The following is a 20,009-nucleotide window of genomic DNA, read 5'->3' as shown; positions in this document are numbered from 1 at the left end:
ATTAAGTCTCTGTAATTCCTGCCTAACTGTTTCATTGCATACCTGAGGACTTCCTCTGCTAATCATTTCATTTCTGATGTTCTCAACACTTTTCAATTTGCCCCTACTCACAATCTGCCCAAGTCTTCGGCGATCCACAACTGAATTTCCTAGGCCGACCTGCCCCTGCTTTGTGCTCTATCCCGATTCCTGTTTGAATATTCTTCAAAGTTCTGTATACTGTAGACAGAGGAATACCATGTCTACAAGCTAACACTTTAGCATCAGCCTCACCCCTTTCAAAATCATCTAAAATGAGCTTTCTTTTCTCTCTTGCTGTAAATTCTGCCATGTCAACACAGGAAGCCGTCTGCTCAGACAAGGGAGATAACTCTTGACGTAATGAGTTGCCTTCTAAGCCTTCAAGAGTTGTCTCCCTTATTTAGTATGCTTACTGCATAGTGAAAGCCCTTTTTCCAATCTTAGCATCATTAGAAAAAAAACAAAGATTTTCTCAATAATTTCTGGGAACACTGTATGTGACACTACACTATTCCCTTATTCACTGTGACAAAGCATGGATGTCTGCACCAAATTTCAGAGTCAAACTCGTAACACCAGAAGTACAAAACTCATTGGAAGCATCACTGGGTAACTCATGCAATAAGGACACTCTTTATTGTAAGCATTACTTTTCCCCAAAGAACTCATTTACCTGAGTAAGACGTAGGAACTGTTCATCTCGAAGGTCCTTCACTGGCTTATTGCGAACATATTTCAGGGTGTAGCAGCTGTGTCCTTCATCAATTTCCTGAAGACATACAGAAAAAAATATGTGCTCTTGGCTAATACTTTGAATCTCTGTGACAAATTATTAATGAACTATTTTACATGGTGAGCCCATTTCTCCACAGAAGATAATATACTTGTGTTTCCATGCATACTTAACAAAATAATGACAAAGTCATCTCAATACTAAGTGAACCTAATGAAAGTTACCATTGACATTCAGATAGCTTCTGATTAAATACTAACTTTAATAATTTGTGACAAGCATACGAAAAACATAATTAAAATGCAATTTTTTAAAGTAAAATTGATATTTTATATCTATCCTGACTCGTGATGTCAAGCCCTCTAAATGTTATGTTTCCAAAATGAGTTGTGACCCTTAACGTACAGGCAAGATAGTTAATCGGAGTCTTAATCACTCATTCTAGGCTGGTCTAGACCATGAGCATACACTCTCAACCATAACTCTCCACGGAGTAGGTTCTCAACAAGTCAATGCGACAAAGGGTGAGATTTCCAACTTAGCGCCTTTGTGGTACCATTAGTTGTTGTGGTCCAAACTGGTGAATACCGAAGATATCTTCAGTGGCAATGTCTCTGAGGTAGTGGCTGGCAAACACCGTGTCTGACTTCCAAAAGCAGCCCTCCATTACAGATGATGATATCTAGCAGTTTCCGTGCAGAGAAAGTGTGAACGCCAGAGCTCTGATTTTGAGTGAGTTGAAAACTCACAGAGGTTCTTGTCCTGCTGCTTTGTAGACCCTCCTTATAACAGCTCTCATCCAGCATCATTTTGTCATCCTTGAGACTGCTATGGTCGTCTTTGATAACACTCGAGGTACTAGAACCAGAGACTGGAACACATATGCATTTGCAGTTGCCTTTATGATCAGCTGGAGTGCCTGTGGGTGGAGCATCTATTCTGTAGGTGACTGCTGAGGTAGATGGGATAGAGCACTCAGCACTCAGTACTCAGGTGATCAATGAGATTGACCAGTATTGTATGGTGTTTATCACGGCTCTCATCTCCAGCTGGTCGATGTGAAGGAATTCTTCTTCTGACCTCTCCCTGAAACCAGTTTGTTGTCACGACGTTTTCTTCATTCCTGTAGTAATGCATCTACAATGAAGTGCACATCAAAGGCTGGCTCTTGTAAATCGGTTCCTGTGAAACATTCAATCTCTCTGTCCATCGCAACAGCTACTTCTTGTAATGGCCTGGTAGAGCAATCTATTCATTCAGTCCAGGTATTCTGCTACGAATCCCTGTTGTGGACTAAGTTTAAGTCTCCCTCTGTCAAGTAAAGTCTTGAGCTAACGTGATTTGACCAAGGAGGCACTGCCATGTCGTAGAGTTAAAAGAGAGATGACTTGTTTCTGGAATCATGGCTTGAATCTTGTCTTATTGATGTTTCCACAAAAAAATGCTGTTCTGCTAACTACAGCGCTTCAACTAACAATACAGCATAGCACAACACTGGTTGATACCAAGGTGCTCCAATCAGCTGATTACTCATGTCAGATGGCTGAGGTAATTCCAACAAGGTAGCAGTAATGAAATATTATTACCAGAATCTCAACAATATGCAGCACAGTTTTTTGTCTTGAGATCACCTACAATCTATGGTAAAAGCAAGCTGACATCGATGTGAAGTTTCTTTATAGTAGACTGGCTGCCGCAGGCAGAAACCATCTGTCACCTGTTGCTGCAAGCCCCCAAATAAACGTTTAATCTGCTATGAGAGGAAAACCTCTATGCGTCCTGTGAAGACAAAGGAACCATGTTGCACACTGCTATCTACACTGCAGATGAAGTATTTCAGCGCCGGAAGGGTCGTTACAGTTGTAGACTTCACAGAATGAGAACTGTGACCGCATTCTGTGCAGCATGCTGTCTCTCATGGACCAAGCACAATCCAGATATGTGACAACTACTGTTGCGGCAAACTGATAATCATGGAATCTTATGCAGTCATTGGTTTCTCTGCAACATTCAGTCATCTTTTTAAAGTGACAAGACTGTCATAACTGCAGGGATGGATAGTCTCAGCGATGAAGTAGCCTGCATCTATGTAATTGTTAGATCTTACAGTTAGGGTACCTCAGAAAATGTGTAAATCAGAGAATCTAGATCTTCATTAATCAATCTGACCTCTGCGTCCGATGAATGGTGCCTTCATTTCGCAAACGTTTCTCCTTACATGTATGTCTGTCATTTCCATCCTGTGATAATCCCTCATGCGTTGATCTATGTCAGTGGGAGCTATGGGATGCTGACGTGGAATGACTGGATCACGAATGTGATTCACTTCTTCCATTCGTGCCAAACATTCTCTGACGTTGAGGGTTCACGGACATGACTTCAGTCTCTTGAAGTCTCAGGGACGTTTGTGGAACTTACTTCCACTTCTCCTGTAAAGGCCGAGACTTCCGAAATGAAGATCTTCTTGTATTTGAACGTTCATGAACATTTTCAGTTGCAGACTTGTGGGACGGGGATGTTGACCTCACAGGAACAGGTTCGTCTCAGTGGGTTCTGACGTGCAGCTGTCTCTATGGCGAACTACTGCTCCATCATAGCTGTCATCTGTGTAGTAAATTGTTTCATGAAGTCACCCGGGTCAAAGTTCTGTGTTGTAGGCTGGAACTGATGTAGTTCAAGAATGTCTTCCTGCAGCTGAGATGAGGATGCACTCATACTATCTCAGCAGACAGGAGAGGCTGGAGGCTGGTCTTTGAAAGGCTGAGCGGTTGTCATAGTTACAGGGGTCGATCGTATCATTGCTAAAGCAGTGTGAATTGACATTCTCGTAGGTCTTACTGGTTTTGCGGGCAGCAGTATAGGAGAGTGCCCATATATGTCTGTTTTGTCACAAAGCACAATGTCTTCGACAAATCACCTTTGATGCATTGATCTGCCGGAAAGAGTTGATTTCTTCAAGGCTCTAGATAAAGAAGAATCCTTCTCTGCCGCAGACGATGATTTTTTTTGTTTTTGCCTCCGATGGCATTCACACAGACAGAGAAGAACTCTTCTTCACTGCAGCTAGGTCCTGACCAGCAGGTGATGTCTACCCCTGTCAGGAGTTCTGCAAACTACCTGAGTTATGTGTCTTAACAGTAGCTAACAACATACGATTAAGAGCATTATCCCCAATGACTTGAGATGCTTTTCTCACCCGGTCCATCGCATGTCTATAAATTTTCACACAAATAATGACTAAATTGTTAATCTGATAAATTAATACTGTATCTGCAATGAAAACTGGAAGAACATGGACTAATGCACGGTGGATATTGGAGGTGAGGTTAAGCCGCTGATAGCCGATACATGCAATCTCTGCAAAATTTCATCAAATGTAAACAAACTACATTATTATGAATAAATGTCACAAAATATCAGAAAATTCATCAAAATTTTGACATACAGTGTAAGCTTACCATAGCGAAAAACCATACACAGTGTAATTTGGATAAAAAGATCTAAACTTCAAAGCATATAATGTCACAGGACTCCAGTCTTCACCCAACTTGACGGAGAGACTGACCAGCATGGCAATTCACATGCCCTTTTTGGTGGGAAAAGGGAGTTCATTAGTGAGTGAACTATAATGTCCTCTTCAAAGGGATCTAAAAGGGATGCCAGTGTTCCACTATCATTCGCACAGAAGGAGGAGATTAGCATAATAAGCACGAGTCAGAATGAGGAAAAATAATACATTTCATTACGTTTTTTAACAAAAACAAACGTTTTGTAAATATTAAGGAGTGAGTAAGTTTAGTTTTACGCCCCACTCAGCAATATTCCAGCTTCATGGCGGTGGTCTGTAAATAATAGAGACTGGATCAAACAATCCAGTGATCAACAGTATGAACATCGATCTGCACACCTGGCAACCATATCCCATTAGTCTCTTCTTACGACAAGCATAGTCACCTTTTGGGACAAGCATGGGTCGTTTAAGACCTATCCTAAACCAGATCTTCAAACCTTTTAATGTGCCATCAATTTAGGATAAGTACGTACATCATGAAATTTTTGCGTCATGATATTCTTGCGAGTGGCAACCAACAGACGTTTTTACGTCACAATATATTTGCCTAATTCTCAAAACATAGTTTAGTTTCAGTTCCAAAGCTTCAGTAAATCTAATCACATATTAAAGTTTGCTGCTAATCTTGAACACCATTTAGTGGAGTACTTCCGCATGTATGCAATCAGTAATGTTTTCCTAAAAACAACACTTGCTGCATAGGCCAAATAAGTTTAAAACAGCTCAAAGGGATTAAAATAACTGGAATGTCTCTAATAAATTGACACTGATGAAGACCAGTCTAGTCAATGTCGGCGAAGCTGTTGATCGCCAGATAAGTGTCATGAAATCTATCCATGCCCGCTGGATGGTCTCCGACTTTCAGTCTCCAAGAAATGTGTGTTGCTTGGCTGGCGCCTGTCTGGACTATCGGACGTACGATTGAGTGATTTTTGTTTGGTATCCATTGTTTGACATGTGACACATGATTATGAGTAATGCTAGTAACTAGTCATTCTTCGCGTTGTTGTCATTGCTTAATATATGTATTGTCTTGATCTATTGTTAGTTACATGAACTGGTGAATAATAAAGCAAAAAGATAGGACAGGTTGTTTGCTGATTATTCATTGCATTTTACCAGCAAATTGCCTCACATTTTTGCAAGCTCAAGTCATTCGCAATTTTCGCAAAAATATCATGCTCGCAAAAATTTAATGATTTACAGTATATGAAGCTTAAGCGTCAATGGTCCTGCTGTTGGTGATAGGTTTACCACGGTGGACAAACAGACCGTAACTTAAGCCCTCCTAGCTTTCAATTAGGTGAGCACAAATTCTGTATGAGTACAAATGAGTACCTTCATTCCCTTTTTTGTTGGCATAACAATTAGCTTGGCTCTCTCACTGTACGTCTGCCGAACACTCTGTCTCACCAGGGGGTCATGTGCAATCTGCATGGCAACCATGTGGCGAGCACCCATCAGTACATCTTCCTCTGTGGCAAATTGACTGACAAAGAAAGACAACAGTTACCTCATAAACATGTCTAGTCAGTCATCGTACAGTTTCATATCATTTTCGGTATTCTGCATGCAACTCACCTACAAACATAATCCTTGGCCATCTCTGAAGGTTCTATTGGACATTGGTCAACTTCGTGACGCTGATAATTGTCCCGTAAATTCTCTCCAAACTGTTCTGGAGTCAGGCCAAAGTGACTGGCCAGGTCACCTGAAAATAAGTATGTAGTTCACTTGATATTGTAGAGACCATCTTTGATGTGTCATGGGATTCCATCGTAAGCCAAGTGTATATTACAGCAGACATTCAGCAACTTACCAAGCTTGGCATCTTGGCATATTGAGTAGCCACTCTTGCGACTTGCTTGTTTGATGATTTCTGGGGGTGCATCCTCAGGGTCCTGTTCCCCTCGCTCTGCAGCATTCTCCTGACTCTGCTTACGCTTCTCTGCATTGCGCATTTTGACTATGTCATGTCCATAGTAGAGACTGAAGTGTTGGTAAACATCTCTCAGCTCCTCCATTGTCTGGACACTCTTCACTCTGGCAAAGAAACCAATGTATTAGTACCATCTCAAATACTGCTTCAGCAATGCAACCAAATGATACCAAAATATCTCATCAACTGAAGCACTGAGAACTTTTCAGCGATTCTTTTCAAATGGTAGGCTCCAAAAGATTACCTGCATGCATGCAAGGGACGACATTTCTTTCAACGGTGCCTATTAAAAAACCACAATACCTCCACAAAGCTTTATTACCTGTCAATATCCTCATCTGTCAAGGGCCGCACACTGGACTCAAGGAGTTTATCAGGATCAGAGTTTTCTTCGAACTGATAGTTCTGCATTTTCTCAAATAGACGCATCAGATTTTTTTTTCTGGTGACTAACTGTGTCCACTGAAAATACATCAATGAAGACACCATTCTCTAAGTAGCAATTGCTTCAACCATGAATTTTGTACAAAGCAAATCAAAGATGTTTTTTATGCTAAATAAGGAAAATACAAACTGAAATTTAATTTAACCAACCATTTCCCATTTGAAGAAAGTTGCACCTACAATGACATAGTATCAAGTCACAAGTCACAATCTGTCCATCATGAGAACGAGGTAAGTCTATATGGTTGCAATTCATAACAGTCAATACAGTTAAAAGAATGAATTTGATCTAGGAATCATGGATCAGAATTCTGTGTTCATTTTTTAAGGTGTCATTGCTGACAACGTCCTTATGTATGAAATGTCAAGTATGAAATGTCCAATACAGGGCCAAGGAGGCACTGCTATGTTGTACATTTACTCACAAACATACCTTCTCATCATAGTGCCACACTTTCCACAGATCATTTATGTTCAGCTCAGGCTCTACATACTCTTTGCGATAGAAAGCAATGAATGGAACCTGGAACAAGGACAAATTCAGATAAGGACGTGAATCCACAGAACGTCAGACTAAAAAGCAATGTCATTGGAAAGCCCTCCTCAGACTTAAACAGCTATACATCTGAGTCACAGATGTCACCCACCTCAAGCCTCTGGTTCCTCATAAAATTGATGGCATCTCTGATTTTGTTGATCATGTTGGGTCCCCGACGGTTAGTCCCTCCAAGATGACTGCTCTGTTCCTGATCCAGGTATGGCTGTCAGAACATGACAACAGACATGTTTCACCAGTAAACATATTATCTAGAACAACTCCAGTGAATAGCCATACTTGCCTCTCAAGATCACCTGAATGTTGTAAATTCATTGTCAAAAAAAACATGGTAGCAGTAATGAGTACTAGTAGCAGAGTAGCACACACATGATCATGTGTTGCAATCACTGCCTGGTGTTAGCATTTCATACTCTCAATAATTGTCTGATGGCTGATTAGGGAGGAGGAGGAGGATGTAGACAGTTGAAGAGCATGTTTCTGTAAAGTCACCAAAAAACCTGCAGCTGTTGAGAGATAGAATGGTCTCCTGGGACTGCAAGGTCATGTTACTATCAGTGAGGAAGAAGTCCAGTCCAATTGCACCCACATAAAGTCTCCCAAACACAGTGCTGTAGGAGATGGACATGGTTGCTCCAGGTCTGCTGAGCCCAAGGAAGATCATGATGGAGACCCCCTTCAGAGATGTTTGAGTGAGTGACAGAGTGAGTTGAGTTTTACGCCACACTCAGCAATGTTCCAGTCTTATGGTGGCAGTCTTTAAGTAATCGAGTCTGGACCAGACAATCCAGTGATCAACAACATAAGCACTGAGCATCAATAATACACCAACTGGCATTCCTTGGGTTCTTTCTGAGTGGAGAGGCAGTTAAGAAGATGTAAGGTTTGGATGCAATCAAGAGATAAATGCCCTGTAGCAATAAGCTGAAATATAGTTCACCACCTGCATGTTGCTGGGTAACTGATACATACATCAGGGCCCTGTTTCATAAGCCTAAGATCTTGTTATGTTTCTCATAGCATTCATACCTCCGATACTCAAACACAGGAAGCATGAATGCTAATGAAAAGATACAAGATCTTATGCTTTTAAAACTTCGTGATTCCATGCTCTGATCAAGCCTAATCCTTTCTTCATAAAATGACATCTTTGACCCCAAGGGGGATATATATTAGTTCACTTGTTACAATCCCAAGCCCCCCTAAGTAATGGAAGGAATTACGGCAAATTTGAAGGAATTGCATCTCAAAGATCAACAAACGCAGCCCACTCGCGAAACAATTGCAGCGATATTGGTAGTTTGGCGGTAATAACATAAACACAACACCCCTATCGGAAACAATGTCGGTAATACTTAAAACAAGATCGACCAGATGCTTCCGATGTTCAGACGTAAACACCACTTCTTAGGACGCTCTTTTGCAGTGACGATCTTTTCCTAAAAAAATAATTTATTGCTCCGACAACACCTCATACCTAAACGCATTCAACATGGGTGGTGAAAGATGGATAATTATGTAAATGAAAACAGTAGAAACTAAAAACAAAACTCACCGAGACTGGTGCTCCTTCCAGTTATGCCATGTTTTGATGTGTGAGTTTCAGGATGCGACCGACAAATCACGGAACTAAGCCAAGAAATCTCTGAAGATGGCCGAACTTGTTTCAAGTATTACCAACATTGTTTCCGATAGGGGCATTGTGTTTATGTTATTACCACTAAATGCCGACATTTATATATTCCTTCCATTACTTTAGGGGGCCTGAATCCATCTTAGAAATGATCAATTCTACATTAAGACATCAGGTTCTTAAGGACATAGGAAATAATAGTGAGAAATGATGAAACAACCAGAGTAAATACCAAGTAATTAAAAATGAATCTTAAAGAAGTGGCGAAGAAACCCAGTCAATTCAAAACAAATGAGTATTATGTAAACACTGTTTAATATCACGTTAACTAAGGTTGTTTCTGCCTCTGTAATACTGTAGGACCTACCTGAGTGGAGGTACACCTTGTGGTGAAGGCCTGCTTGTAGATCCACTCAGCTTCCTCTTCTAACTCTCCCTCCTCAGTCTGACGAACAGGGATCTGCCGCAACTGTAACATAATCAGTTTTTACACACACACATCACTGTCCAGTATTCCATATAATTTCAAGTAATAGTTAATGAAGACTCGTCTAAAAAGTCTACTGGCCAGGACTTGGAGTCCAAAATTCAAAACACAAAGACAATACGGTCATAGACTTAAAGTTACTGGTAGAGGCAATTAAATATTTTCTGCATATGAACTAATAAATACCACTAAAATAAAACATGGCATATAGTCAGAGAAGTTTACAAAGGGGAATTTGCATTGAATAGCATGCTAAAATATATTGATATGATGAGAGTAAATTTGGGTTTACACTGCTTTCAGCAATATTACAGCAATATCAGGCTGGGTGACATGAAAAATGGGCTTCACACATTGTGCCCAGTTTGGGAATTGAACTGGGGCCTTCAGGGTGACAAGTGAACACTTCAACCACTTCCCCCACCCGCCCTCACAGTGAAGGCCAAATTAAATTTACAAATTCTTGAACAAGTTACTCTGCTTTCTGAAGTAAATAGTATGTGAAGGATATGGATAACACCTTCTTTAATTGTTTCTCACAATGTCTCTGGATTAGTTCTTGCTAACTCTTCAGGTGTTATCTATAAGATTTGTCTTGCATTTATTAGTATTTTGGAAACTGAGACAGATGATATACCAACAGGTCTTGGGTCATGAGATATCATAATGTGGCTAACAAAGTGAATCCAGCTGACCTACCTGGAATCTCTCTGGCATATCTGTAGTTCGAATCTGGTTGTCCATGTCCGTGAAGTGGCCTCGCTCCAGTTCACTTGGCTCAAATACCTGAAATCACAACTTAACTTTTTTCAGGGAATATACAAAGAAGTACAAGTACATTCTAAAGTTACTTCAATCAGTATGGAGACAACAATGGATATTTTGTCCAGTATCTTTTACTGTCAGGTAATGCTGACAATTCAAATACATCAGAGACCCATACTGTGGGCATATATTATGTCCTTACTTCAAATATGCTCTTCTTGCTGGCCTTCTTGCGAGTTTTCTTGACCCGAATCCTTGTTTCCCCATCTTCACCCTCGATCTCATCCTCTTCCTCATACTGAAACAGACACAGAGATGAAGCCAACAGTGCTGGTGAACATGAAATCAGCAACAGCGATGTTCCCAGCCACAGATGTCAAGGGACACACTGTGGTTACTGCATCAGTCTGCCCAATGTCATTTATATAACCAGAATTTTTAAAAATCATCTTATCAGAGGCATTTTAAAATGTAATTTTTAGGATATAGTTGATATTTTGTACTTATCCTGATTCATGCTTAATTGCTTATCTTGTAAGACTGGGGAACATGGACTCTGCCTATGGCAATGGATCAGTTGCCTGGCACCATCAAGTCTGCATGACCAGGTGAGATTTCTTCAGTGTCAATTAGGCAGTGTGAGATGCTTTGCTACCACTAGGCCCAAACTGCATTGATAAGTCTTCTGTGGCTATATCTTGTAGATAGTGGTTAGTGAAGAGCATGTCGGATCTCTAAGAGCAGGCTTCCATAAATGACAAAATTGAGCAGATCTCATGGAGGGCGAGTGTCAAGGCTAAAGCTCTTACTTCATGAGGATTCAAAGCTCTTGAAGGCTCTAACCCAGCTGCTTAATATGCTCATAGCAGCACTGCTCTGATCGAAAAGAAGACAGTCGTACAAGCGACTTCTACATTTGTTGCAGGAGACAAAGGGATAAACAGAGACTTGAACTTCCTTCAATTACGTAACACTTCTTTCTAAGTAGATCTTTAGTGCTCTGACCAGACATAAGTTATGCATTTCACCTGGACCAAGGAAATTTGATAAAACTAAGACGTGCCGATCTGGTTGCCCCAATAGTTGATTCTTCGCAATGAAGACCCATCTAAGACTTAGGTGTAAAGCTGAACAGTCTCTGGTTTCAAATCTTGTACAGCCTAAATCTAAAGCATGGATTTCGGACATCCTGACTACAGTTGTTAAGGCGAGATGGAAGATTGTTTTCTGAGCAATTAAAAAGTTATCTGCATCAAATACCACATCCCATGCAGGAGCTCAGAACTTCTGCTGTTGATCCTTTAACATAAAGGATCTCAACAATGCCACTAATTCTGGAATCTTCGTCAACTTTACCCCTGTGTTCATGGTGATGACCGAACTATTTGCTGCCAAATAAGTTGACAGTGTAGAACCTTTCAGACATCTAATGGATCTCAAATGACATAAGTAGTCTGCTACTTGTAGGTGAGTCGCTCCTCTGGCCATAAATCCCTTGCGAGTAGTTAATTGGTCAGTTTTTCCACTTGTCAACGTATAGGTTACTTGTATATCGGCGCAAGGCCAATATTACCACTTTAGCTGCCCTGGTGGAGTACCCTCTCTTTTGTACACAACACGTCAATAATATCTTCCATACATGTAAGCAGAACACTTCTGGGTTCCCGTGCTGCTGCTTGGTGTGAGGGTGAACGAGGAGGTTCAGCCAATCCAGGAGACACTATGTTGGCTTTCCCTACTTTTCTATGAGATCTAGAAAGCATGATCTCACCAACCAGTAAGGCATGATGAAAACCAGCTGCATGTTCATCTGCTCTATCTTGTGCCACAACAGGATTTGAGGAGGGAACGCTGTGTTCATTCCCTCCCCAGACACAGCTGAGGCGTTGACCACCCATGCTAGCAGATCCGGTACTAGAAAGATGAATGTTGTCACCTGATAGTTGCAAACAAATCAATGAGTGGATGTTGCTGTTATTAACTGGAAAGCTTCTATGTGAAGCATCCATTCTGTGGGTAACAGACTTACCAGTCTTGACAAGGCATCCACAAGGACATTTCTCGCCCCTGGCATGTGGCAAGCCCACATCCACAAGATGAAATCTTCCATGCTGTCGAACGTTAGCTGCAAGAAGGGCACTGAACTGGTGGATACCTGCAGATTGTAATAAATAATCTGACGCCCATGAACTTCAAGCCTTGCGATGGTTCCAACTCTGACACCATCAGATTCACAAACCAACCTAACTACATGAACAGTCTGATCGTGAACTTAACCTGTTCTTGATGTGCCTGTAACATCCAGATAAATGGCACTGCATAGACCTTTCTGATCCAGGAATGTGATGATCAGTTGGTTATGCGCATTCGTAATGCCTTCCGTTGAACAGGAACTGAAGATACTTCCTGGAATTTGGATGCATCGAGATGTGGAGGTATGTGTCCTGCATATCTATACTCGCCATAAAGTTGTTGGGTCAGATAAGATGTTTCAGCTGAGGCAGATGTATCATCTTGAACTTTTCTGGTTTCAAAATGTATTCTTTCTTGAAGTGCTCCATATTGTATATGAGTCGGATCCTTTTTCAGGAATTCTTTTTGACCACTAGGAAGGTTGGGCAACAGAAACCAGGTGTAAGTCTCTTTTAATCTAATACTTCTACAGCTGCTGTCTGTAGTAGCATGTCGATAACCTCTATCAACTTTCTCCTCCGTAAGTCTATATATGTGGGGACCAAGGGTTTGCTGGCCAATGGCAGTGTCAACTTCAACTGGATCTTGTAGCCTTTTTGTAAAATTTTCTACGACGTAATCATAAAATACATATTCTCCAATTCTTCCAATACTGCCCCAGGCGTCAGTCCACTATTGATGGTTCTACAGGAATGACTGGGTGTGGGAGAAACTAGTCATTCAGAACCGGTACTTCAGAACGCCCCTGTAGGAACACCCTAGGCCTGTGTACCCTCTATTGTTGTTGGCGCAACAGAAGGAAGCGGAGCAGACACCACCAGAGGTCAGGGTCTTCTTCTCCTTGGACCACTGGATGCCCCAAAACGGGGACTGTGGATGACTGCATTGGGACTATTGTCAACACATGTTATTCATAGTCTGAATTGACTTTATTAACATCAAATCCTTTGAATCTTGTGATACGTCATGGGAGAGCTGACAGATAATTAACTTACGTCTGTCTTAGAGCTAAAATAGCTTCAAAAATCTAGGTCCAACAAACCTTGTCGACACAGGAGTGTAATACCTGCCGACATAAAAACCAAGAGGTCCGAAATAAATTCTTTATGTTCATGCTGTAAAACAAGTGTAGACAGGATCGTTCACTCCTCTTCAGTCTTAGGATTCTTAAGACGTTTAGGAGAGCCTTATTCATTGCCCTGGATAATGATAATCCAAAAAAAGGGTCCTCTGGGTCGTTCTCAAGCTGGGCTAATCTCTTATCTTCAACTCAGCAGATTCATGACTTCACATCAGATACCAGGTGGAAATCTTCGTCTACCTCTGAAGTCTTCATAAAAGGTTAAATATTGTGATGTCTTCTTGCACTAAATGCAGGAGTATGTTGTCCCTCAGTCTTGAAGCATTACTGAATGCTGACTTCAGGTTGTCAGCTACACTGAAGATAGGCTTCATCGGCGGAATGGTGATGGACTCAAAGTTGTCACGTCTCATGCAGTATTTTCAGGTGGGGTCCAAATATGAACATTTCTTTAAAACAGTGATCGAAAGGATAAGGGGAAATGACACACCACATGTCTCAAAGTCATGTCAGCAACGGGTATGTCCACCTTGAGCATCAATACACCAGTGATCGCGGTAGGTAGTGCATGTAGAAAAAAATTATAAATATGTAGTCCAGGTATTTTGCATGTGAAATTTCAGTACAATCCTGAATCATATGAAAGTTTAGTATGTCTATATGTTGCGGTTTTAAGATACTTTTTAAAATTGGAATTGGAGGCATCGTTCCAATTCCTGGAGGTTGACTGGAGGCACAGGGTGACGTATGATTTGCCAATCGAGATGGTCCCATAAGTGCTTGATGAGATTCATATCCGGTGAACATGTGGACCATGGCAAAACCTGAACAATAGCGTTGGCGAGAAAGTTCTGAGTCAATCTTGCATTATCATGCTGAAACATTACTCCAGGAGGCTGGTGTTGAAGAAACAACACCATAACTGGCTGTAAAATGTCATGGCATTGGCTAGCTTCTCTCACTGATCCCAGAAATCCCAAAGAGTGCAACTCTTGGGCTGAGATGATGCTGATTCTGATGACATCCTCTTCTGTCATCTAGACGAAGTCTCGCTGGTATCTTGACCATGACCCAAGTGTAGGTCTGGGTGACAACTAAAATCATGATTGTCAGCTGTGATCAACATACAGCTACTAGACACAGAATCATCCAGTTTATTAGATGTGACTTGAGAGAGCCTACGTTGTTTGTCCTAAGCACGCCTTTGAACAGTATATAAATATAATGCAAATTCTGAATCAGATAAATTCTTACAAAGTTTAAAGCAAACAGTGGAAGAACAAATAGATTTGCATGAAGGATATAATATTTGATCAAATGCCCATAGCCGTAGAGAGCACTGAGAGCACGATTTCATCAACTTAGACCAAGTCTGAAGAAAACAAGTCCAAAACACATGAAATTGTATATATTTCAACAATAGTTTTCCATCATGACAATAATAATTACTATCTAAAAACCGAATATGACACAATTTGGTTTACAGCACCGGAATATAAGCAAAACGTATATCTGTGTCAGGACACAAGGTGCCTCCAACCATCCTCTTTGGGCGATTAAGGAGAATGACAAGCATGACTGGTCTTGTGCCTGTATTGGCAGGAAAGGTGGGCTCCGGGTGGGTGGGTGTATATTATGTCCCTTCAGTTAGAAGGGAACTTCAAAGGGATTTTAAGCCTTCCACTCCCTTCGCATAGGAGGGAGATAAACATAATAAGCATGAGTCAGGAAAAGGAAAAATCAACAATTTATCAGCAAGATGGTATTATTTACTAACCCGTGAATTACAATGAAAAAGGTAGTCTGTCATAGTTTCACCTTTGCTTATAATCTGATACTTTCAATAATAGTGTGCAATGCTGAACCCACCACTTCTTCTTCTATATCTTCCTCATCCTCTTCTTCGCCATACTGAGCAAACTCCTCAAAGTCATAATCAACACCAAATATATCCTGGGCTGCCTGCAATGCCCTGCAATGTCACAAAACTCACATTTCAGAAAGTAAACACAACCTCTCATATCCTCATGTGTGTCATGAGAACCTGACAACAACAATGCATATAGGTATTTCTCTTCACCATTCATGGTAACTGTTTTGTTTGTTTAAGGATGAAGATTTTATGGATATCAACTTCTTTATATGAGAACACAACGTTTCGGAGTAAATGCTTACTCCTTCATCACACAACGTTTCGGAGTTAATGCTTACTCCTTCATCACCTGATGAAGGAGTAAGCATTAACTCCGAAACGTTGTGTTCTCATATAAAGAAGTTGATATCCATAAAATCTTCATCCTTATGCATTTCACTTCTAAATGCCCTTCAAAGACTTGTTTTGTTTGTTGTGTAATGCAACCCTCAGCAATACTACAGCCATGACAACAACCTGCAAACAAGAGCGTGAACAAGCACACAAGCGATTGACATAATACATGTGTCACATTACAGTAGGACACAATTAACCAAGTAACCTAGAAGAACCATCTAATCCACTTAGTACGTATCCTGACCTATACAACCCAACCTATAAGTCAACTCCTCTGTAAAAACCTTCAAAACAATGCCAATTTATACAAAGCACTTCCAAAGTGACTGAGAAGAAAGCACATTACCAGTATAAACACAATTCACACATGATTTCCAGGAAGACCATGTCGTCTTCCGTTACTCTTATATTATGCTTGATCATGAACATGGCACCATTTTGTGTGCTTACATGAAGTTCACCAAACTGGTGACCAAATACAAAGTGTTCCTATCAAGTCCTCAAACAACTTAGGGATAGGGAGTCAACTTCCTGTAAGTAACCATGTACAAATTTGCTGGGCTTAGTTTGTTTATTTTGACCATGTTTATTCAACTATCTCCATTGCACTTCTTCTTCAACATTTACGAACAGATGTAAAAACATTTCAAGTTCAGTGATGGAACAAAACATATTAGGTCACATGTGAATTTAATCACTGACATCTCAAGTGACTAAATCAGATGTTTTCACCAGATCACAAACATGTTGCGTTCTGAACTACAGTCATATCTCCAATAGCGCGGGTCTCGGGGTTTATGGACACATTATCAGATACCTGCGTTATTGCTCGCATGGAATAGACGTCGAGTGAAAGACCCAGCAACATGAGCGTGTACATGTGTACGTGTGTATACACAAAACATATGTGCATCTGTGAATGGTTACAAAACTAGTGTGTGACGGAGAAATAAAACTGTACCAAAGTATTTCCATGTTTTCTTTAAGTAAAATCGATCTCTAATATGCAAATCTGCTAATATGGTATGATATGGTCAGCATTTTTACCTGGCGCTGTCAAATCTTTCTAATTGAAACGAAATTTTGCAACTCTCCTATATAGAGTCCATGGTAGGCTTTCTTCTATAATGTAACAGTATACATGACTTATTTATTGTTCAGATATTTAAATGTATGGGAGTTAGACGTGAATAATGACTTCATTGTTTTCAGAGGCTAATGTCATCTCACCTTCTCGAACACATGGAGTGCCGGTGGCATGCGAGCAGCTTAGCCATTCAAATATATTGTATCATTTTGTTTACATAAAGAAAGGCAGTGATTGGATAATCGCTTTAAAATCTGGAGAATGTCCACCATGTGACAAGATTGAAGAGAAAACATGATGGGAACTTTGAAAACACTACGTTTATTTGATGGCATGAATGCGCATGATAAAAATACAAATTTTGATCAAAGTATGTGTTCTTTTGTATATTTACATGTATTTAAAGGTTCATAGTCCTGCATAATAACAATGCAGAAAGTGCTCAAGTTTCAATTAACAGTTCACTTTCATGACATTTTTTGCACGGGTCACCTCACATCTAAACATAGATGTCTAAACATAGCTGCATCAAACATCCATAAGATAAAAAATTCACGCAAGCTTTTCTGCTGTTTCACATTTAGTGAATGTCTTGTCAGTTTTTCCACAATGTTCCACATCTGCATAACAGAAATTTCAGAAAAGTCTGCTGAGCGTTCCATTTGTCTGAAAACAACATTTGCACATTCTAAAACCTCAGACACAGGCGTAAAGATGCATTCATTCCCTGCTTTGATGCCATTGGTATCCACTTTCGTTTTTTCTGACATCATGGCATCCTCAATCAGTTCTTTGTCCCCCTGGCTCCAAACACAGGAAGATCATTGTCTATTGCGTGTACATTCCCACCGTTTTGGGGCTGGTGATGAGGGCATTCTCTGCTGCATACTCCTCATGTTTGGTGAGCGTGTCTGTTACATCTTCTGGGTTAAATCCTAGGAAGTCATCTTCGTCAGTAACAGCGAATGCTTCACCAAGTCCTTTATTCCAGCATTTCTCGATTGTCTGTTGTTATACACTTTGCCATGCAATGTGGGAGAGAGCTATTGCGTTTTTTCTACTGTTCTTTTTTATGGTCTTCGGGAAATACATGGGAGCGAGTCCCTATTCAATAAAATTATTGACAAGTCCTCTTCTGTAGTGTGACTTGTACGCTTGGATTATGTCTTGATCCATTGGTTGGAGGAGAGAGGTGGTGTTCTTTGGAAGTAGCACAGCTCTAACCTTCCCTTCATGCAATATCAGTGTAGTCGTAGGGTGAGTGGGCAGGACAGCTGTCAAGCAGAAGTATAGTCTTTTTTTCTAGACATAGCAATCGTAGATACTCTCTGACTGCAGCTATAAACTTATGGAAAAAAAACATTCTTCAAAGATACCTGCTGTCTTCCAGGCATTCTTGGAGGCAGCATAGTCAACTGGTAATGTCGATCATTTCATATGATGGAGACAGCGTGGATTCTGCGACATGCCAATAATGAGGGGCTTCAGTTTGTGATTTCCTGTCCTTTTAGATGTCAGCAAAACTGTCACACGTAGTTTGGCCTTCTTAAACCCAGTTGGGTGCTTATACTCTGGCATCGACAATGTCCTATCTAGTAACATTTTGCAATACGGCCCAGTTTCATCAGAGTTATATATTTGATACGGTTCGAGGCCTTCTGACTTGATCAGTTGCGGCAGTTCAGTGGGATAATTGCTAGCTGCTTCCTGGTCTGCAGATCGATGTTCCCCAGTCACTGCAAATGACTTACAATGGAAGCTGTCTAATTCGGACTCGACTGGGACTGACTTTTGTGTCCGAAATTACGAGGAGTCCGAATTGGACTGGTGAGAGTCAAGAGTTAGCTCCCTTGACCAGGAGATATGCATGCACGGTACTTTTATGATGAAAGACAACTAAATGAATAAATGAACAAATGAACATGTATGCATGTACTATATAGATTAATTTATTGAATCATTTATTCAATGGTTTGATTGACAGCATAGCCATGCTTCACTTGCCAAAACAGTCCCTCAGGCTGGTTTGTTTGTGTTGTGCAAACCGCCAATACAGTACCATCAAAATTGCATACCATCAAAATGATGCTGAGTGAGTCGTGTCAGCTTGCTGACCTGCTTTGTTAATTCCTCATGTTAATTGGTTATCATCACACCTGATAATCCGTTTGAAGTTGGTAATCGGCTAACTACAAAGCAGTCCTGCTCGTCCAAGTGAATTAGCGATGTTTTCATAGTAAATTATCCTGAAGGGTGGAGATTTCAGTCCGAAATCCAAGTTACATGAAGTCTGAATTAGTTAACCTATATGTAATAACTTAGTTATCTTCTGCCGGGACCTACAATTCGGTCCGAAATATATAGAAAACCAAGTTACTTAGGGTCAGAGTAAGACAGCTTCCACTGTAATTCCATGACACTGTTGAAAGTGCCATAACCATCCAGAGCTGGCCTTGAAAGTATCTTTGAATCCATGAATCTGCATTGACAGCTTCTGAGCTTGTACTTTCATAATCGTTCCTGAGATTGGCGTTCCGTCGTGTCTGGACTGAGTAAACCATAAAAAGAGAGCTTTGTAAAGCGTCATGTCGTATGCAGTCAAAGCCTTCTTTAAGTTGAGGCCCCCAATGTTTGTTCTTCGTAGATGCCTTGGTGAAAGTCACATGGTACAGAACAAATGTGACCTGAACTTTTATACAGAAGATGATTTCAGCACTCACATGTCCTACTTTGAACATGATTACAGCTTAATTTATAAGCGTTGCAGAGTGCTTGGTTTCAGGTTATCTATATGGAGAATATTGTGTTGTTTTATCATACTTAATGAGATTCTATCTTATTCTGGTTATTGTCCGGATGACTGACTACGCATCTGCCATGTTGCTAATCCAATGACAACACACAGCATGTTTGATGTTCAACTTACTTTTGCCAGTTCAAAAGGATGATCTCATTAATTTACTCAAACCACAGCTAATACAGCAACAGTTCCAGCAACACATGAGGTAGATGTTTATTTAACAATAAATGATCAACTGACGACCCCAATTAGATATGAAGAACATGCACAGTAACAGATGTATTATTAGGTCATTGCTTTGCTCTCATTACGCAATGTGTAAGTGAGACGAACTTATTTGGAGCCATGTTATACCCTGCAGTTTAACCGAAGTATCGCGAAGCATGTTATTGCAAGGCATGACTGTAGTTGAAAAAAATGACCAGAACAA

The 20,009-nt window shown here is 40.5% G+C and overlaps 2 protein-coding genes across 3 annotated transcripts in view; both read right to left on the bottom strand.

The window, feature by feature from the left end:
- LOC137296548 (transcription elongation factor SPT6-like) overlaps positions 1 to 20,009 on the bottom strand; it is a 52,365-nt gene that overhangs the window by 21,353 nt on the left and 11,003 nt on the right. For both annotated transcript variants that reach the window (XM_067828357.1, XM_067828364.1), the window contains exons 6-16: positions 15,293 to 15,395; positions 10,352 to 10,447; positions 10,084 to 10,170; positions 9,265 to 9,366; positions 7,356 to 7,469; positions 7,142 to 7,231; positions 6,587 to 6,726; positions 6,145 to 6,368; positions 5,907 to 6,036; positions 5,664 to 5,814; positions 695 to 790 (exon numbers count right to left, since the gene is read on the bottom strand). In XM_067828357.1, the coding sequence (XP_067684458.1) occupies positions 695 to 790; positions 5,664 to 5,814; positions 5,907 to 6,036; positions 6,145 to 6,368; positions 6,587 to 6,726; positions 7,142 to 7,231; positions 7,356 to 7,469; positions 9,265 to 9,366; positions 10,084 to 10,170; positions 10,352 to 10,447; positions 15,293 to 15,395 (1,333 nt within the window). The remainder of the gene's footprint in view (positions 1 to 694; positions 791 to 5,663; positions 5,815 to 5,906; positions 6,037 to 6,144; positions 6,369 to 6,586; positions 6,727 to 7,141; positions 7,232 to 7,355; positions 7,470 to 9,264; positions 9,367 to 10,083; positions 10,171 to 10,351; positions 10,448 to 15,292; positions 15,396 to 20,009) is intronic.
- LOC137258585 (tigger transposable element-derived protein 2-like) lies at positions 17,608 to 19,366 on the bottom strand. Its single transcript, XM_067796295.1, is given in 3 exon segments — positions 17,608 to 17,714; positions 18,156 to 18,525; positions 19,184 to 19,366. Coding segments are annotated over 3 exon segments (660 nt in total).

Source organism: Haliotis asinina, chromosome 1, assembly GCF_037392515.1.
Source record: "Haliotis asinina isolate JCU_RB_2024 chromosome 1, JCU_Hal_asi_v2, whole genome shotgun sequence".
Taxonomy (NCBI): Eukaryota; Metazoa; Mollusca; class Gastropoda; order Lepetellida; family Haliotidae; genus Haliotis; species Haliotis asinina.
Note: the sequence above shows the minus strand (reverse complement) of the source record. Positions and strands in the feature narration are given on the sequence as shown.